The following is a 2,500-nucleotide window of genomic DNA, read 5'->3' on the forward strand; positions in this document are numbered from 1 at the left end:
CCGAGAAGACGCCGACTGTTGTCCAGGCGTATGCTGCCAGGTGCTCGGCGTCACCGGCCACCTCCATCTTCTGGTGGTGAAGGTTCGTCGGGAGGAACGCTGCGAAGTGGCATGCGCGAGGTGAGAGAGGGAGAGAGAGGAGAGGGAGAGAGCGCGCATGTGTGTGCGTGCGTGTGCGTGTGCGTGTGCGTGCGTGCGTGTGTGTGTGTGTGAAAGCATGAACATGTGTATGAACATGAGTGTGCGCGTACCCAAGAGATCGTCTGTCTTCTTCATGCTGCTCTTGAACGTGACAAGCTGCTCATCCATACGTCCAATGTGTTCAACAATGTGCTGTCGTCAGCGACGCAACGCCACGCAGGTGAGTTACACCCGCGGATGTGCACATGCATGTGTGTGTGTGTGAAGGGGAAGGCTTCTGATGAGTGAGTCGAAGAACACCAGCGCAAAAGCAAGAACCAGCGCAAAAGCAAAAGCGCACGCACACGCACACACACACACACACACACACGCACACACGTGCGTAAATGAAGGCTGCTGAGCAAAACGTGTGTGTGTGCATGTGTGTGTGTGTGTGTGCGCGCGTCTGCTTGTTTGCACCTCGTAGGTGGAGAGGCGTTCTGAGATTTGCTTGAGGCACGCGTCCCTTGCTTCAGGTGTCAGCTGATGGTTGACGAGGGGAGAGCACAGAAAAGAACACGCGGAAGAGTGAGCGTAAGGTATCACGCCGCTTGATGTAGGAATTGCAGTGGGTGTGAAGCACACACACACACACACACACACACACACACACACACAAGGAAGCAATTGTGCTCACCTCTTCCTCAAACCAGTCTGGCACGTCCAACATGGCCTCGACGTCATCATCACCATCATCATCATCATCGTCGTTGTCGCCGTCGTCGCGAGGAGCACCGTCACCAACGCCACTCGCAATGCCGTTGCCACCAGCAACACCAACGCCGCCACGGAAGCTCGCCTGCCGTGCACGGACAGCGTGTCTTCCTCCAATGCTGGCAACACGCATTGGTGGGCGTTCCCCAACGCTCTCGCCACGCCCCTCCAATCCATCGCCGGGGAGGAAGTTTTGTCCGCGCATGACGTGCGCCAGGTTCCTGTCCTCCGAGATGAAGAGTTGCAGACACGCACGCGCGGCCGCGATGCACACGGGCGACTCTTCAAGCAGCTCAACAGCCTTGAGGGGTGGAGTGAGATGGATGGGGGGGGGGAGAGAGAGAGGAGGTACGCGTGATGAGAGATGCGTCACAAACCGTTGTTCATGGGCGGTTGAGCGTGTGAGAGTACGTGCACAGCCATCTACGAACGCTGCACAACAACTTAAACAAACACCACCACCGCCAACAATAGCCATAGCCACCGCTGTACCTTGATTTGCTTGCCAATGCTTGAAGGGTAGGTGTACTGGGTCTGGGTGAAGCTGAGACAGCCGTTGGAGGCGCGTCGGGCTGCCTCTCCACGCTGCTGCTCGCGCACCCTGGTGGCAATGCCAACAACCGTTGTGAACATGATGACAGTGGTGGTGGTGGTGGTGGTGGCAGCGGATATGAGTAGGCGAACACAATAGGGTCTTGTGCGTGCATGTGCTTGCTGTCTCTTTTCCTTTGAACCAGAACACAGTCACCCTGCCCACATCCAAACACATTCATCCACGCAAACGCCACCATCACCGCAACAGCAGCCAGCGTCACTCACATGCGTTCGTGCACTGCGCGGGAGCGGGTGATGAGTGTGACGCTGTCACCAGACTGCCGAATCAAGTCAACCACCTGAACACACGCGACGAGATGGTACGTGCGTGTGCGTGCGTGCGTGCGTGCGTGTGTGTGTGTTTGTGTGTGTTTGTGTGTGTGTGCGTGCGTGCGTGTGTGTGTGTGAGTTTAACGACAGCTCATGCACAAATATGTGCACGCGCGTGTGCGTGCACGTGTGTGCGTGCAAAGGGTTCAAGCAAAGGTGATTCTACCAACACGACACAAGCAATTTCAAACACGGCCACCAGTCTTGTTGCTCACGTACATCGTAGTGCTCGTGTTGTGTCACCACGACGTCGTTAACCTGAGACAATACAAGAAAGTTGAGCCATCAGCCAAGGTGAAGGTGAGCACGAGAGTGCACAACAGAATGGGGGATGGGGCAGGCGAGGATGGAGATCACGCCAAACGTTGATTCCCTTGCACGCCGAACAAACATGTGAAGCAGGCAAGCGCAAGTCATCACCACCAACATCGCCCACAACACTCGTAAACCACAAGCCATCACCACCACCATCACCATCACCACCATCACCATCACCATCACCTTGAGTACAAAGTCGCCTGGCTGCAGCCCCGCCTCCTGCGCTGCTGATCCCTCGTCCACGCTGCGAATCCACGCTGGTTTCGCAGACGTCTGCCACGGTCGTCGACATTGTTGTTGTTGTTGTTGTTGTTGTTGTTGTTGTTGTTGTTGTTGTTGTTGTTGTTGTTGTTGTTGTTGTTGT

The 2,500-nt window shown here is 55.8% G+C and overlaps 1 protein-coding gene across 1 annotated transcript in view; it reads right to left on the minus strand.

Moving 5' to 3' along the window:
* PTSG_10315 (uncharacterized protein) overlaps window positions 1-2,500 on the minus strand; it is a gene marked incomplete at both ends in the record, with an annotated part of 13,697 nt that overhangs the window by 4,654 nt on the left and 6,543 nt on the right. The window contains 8 exons of the mRNA XM_004988309.1: window positions 1-99; window positions 252-333; window positions 601-663; window positions 818-1,195; window positions 1,387-1,495; window positions 1,714-1,787; window positions 2,038-2,076; window positions 2,320-2,409. The exon at window positions 1-99 is cut by the window's left edge and continues 41 nt beyond it. Of these exons, the coding sequence (XP_004988366.1) occupies window positions 1-99; window positions 252-333; window positions 601-663; window positions 818-1,195; window positions 1,387-1,495; window positions 1,714-1,787; window positions 2,038-2,076; window positions 2,320-2,409 (934 nt within the window). The remainder of the gene's footprint in view (window positions 100-251; window positions 334-600; window positions 664-817; window positions 1,196-1,386; window positions 1,496-1,713; window positions 1,788-2,037; window positions 2,077-2,319; window positions 2,410-2,500) is intronic.

Source organism: Salpingoeca rosetta (genome assembly GCF_000188695.1).
Source record: "Salpingoeca rosetta unplaced genomic scaffold supercont1.36, whole genome shotgun sequence".
NCBI classification, from domain to species: Eukaryota; class Choanoflagellata; order Craspedida; family Salpingoecidae; genus Salpingoeca; species Salpingoeca rosetta.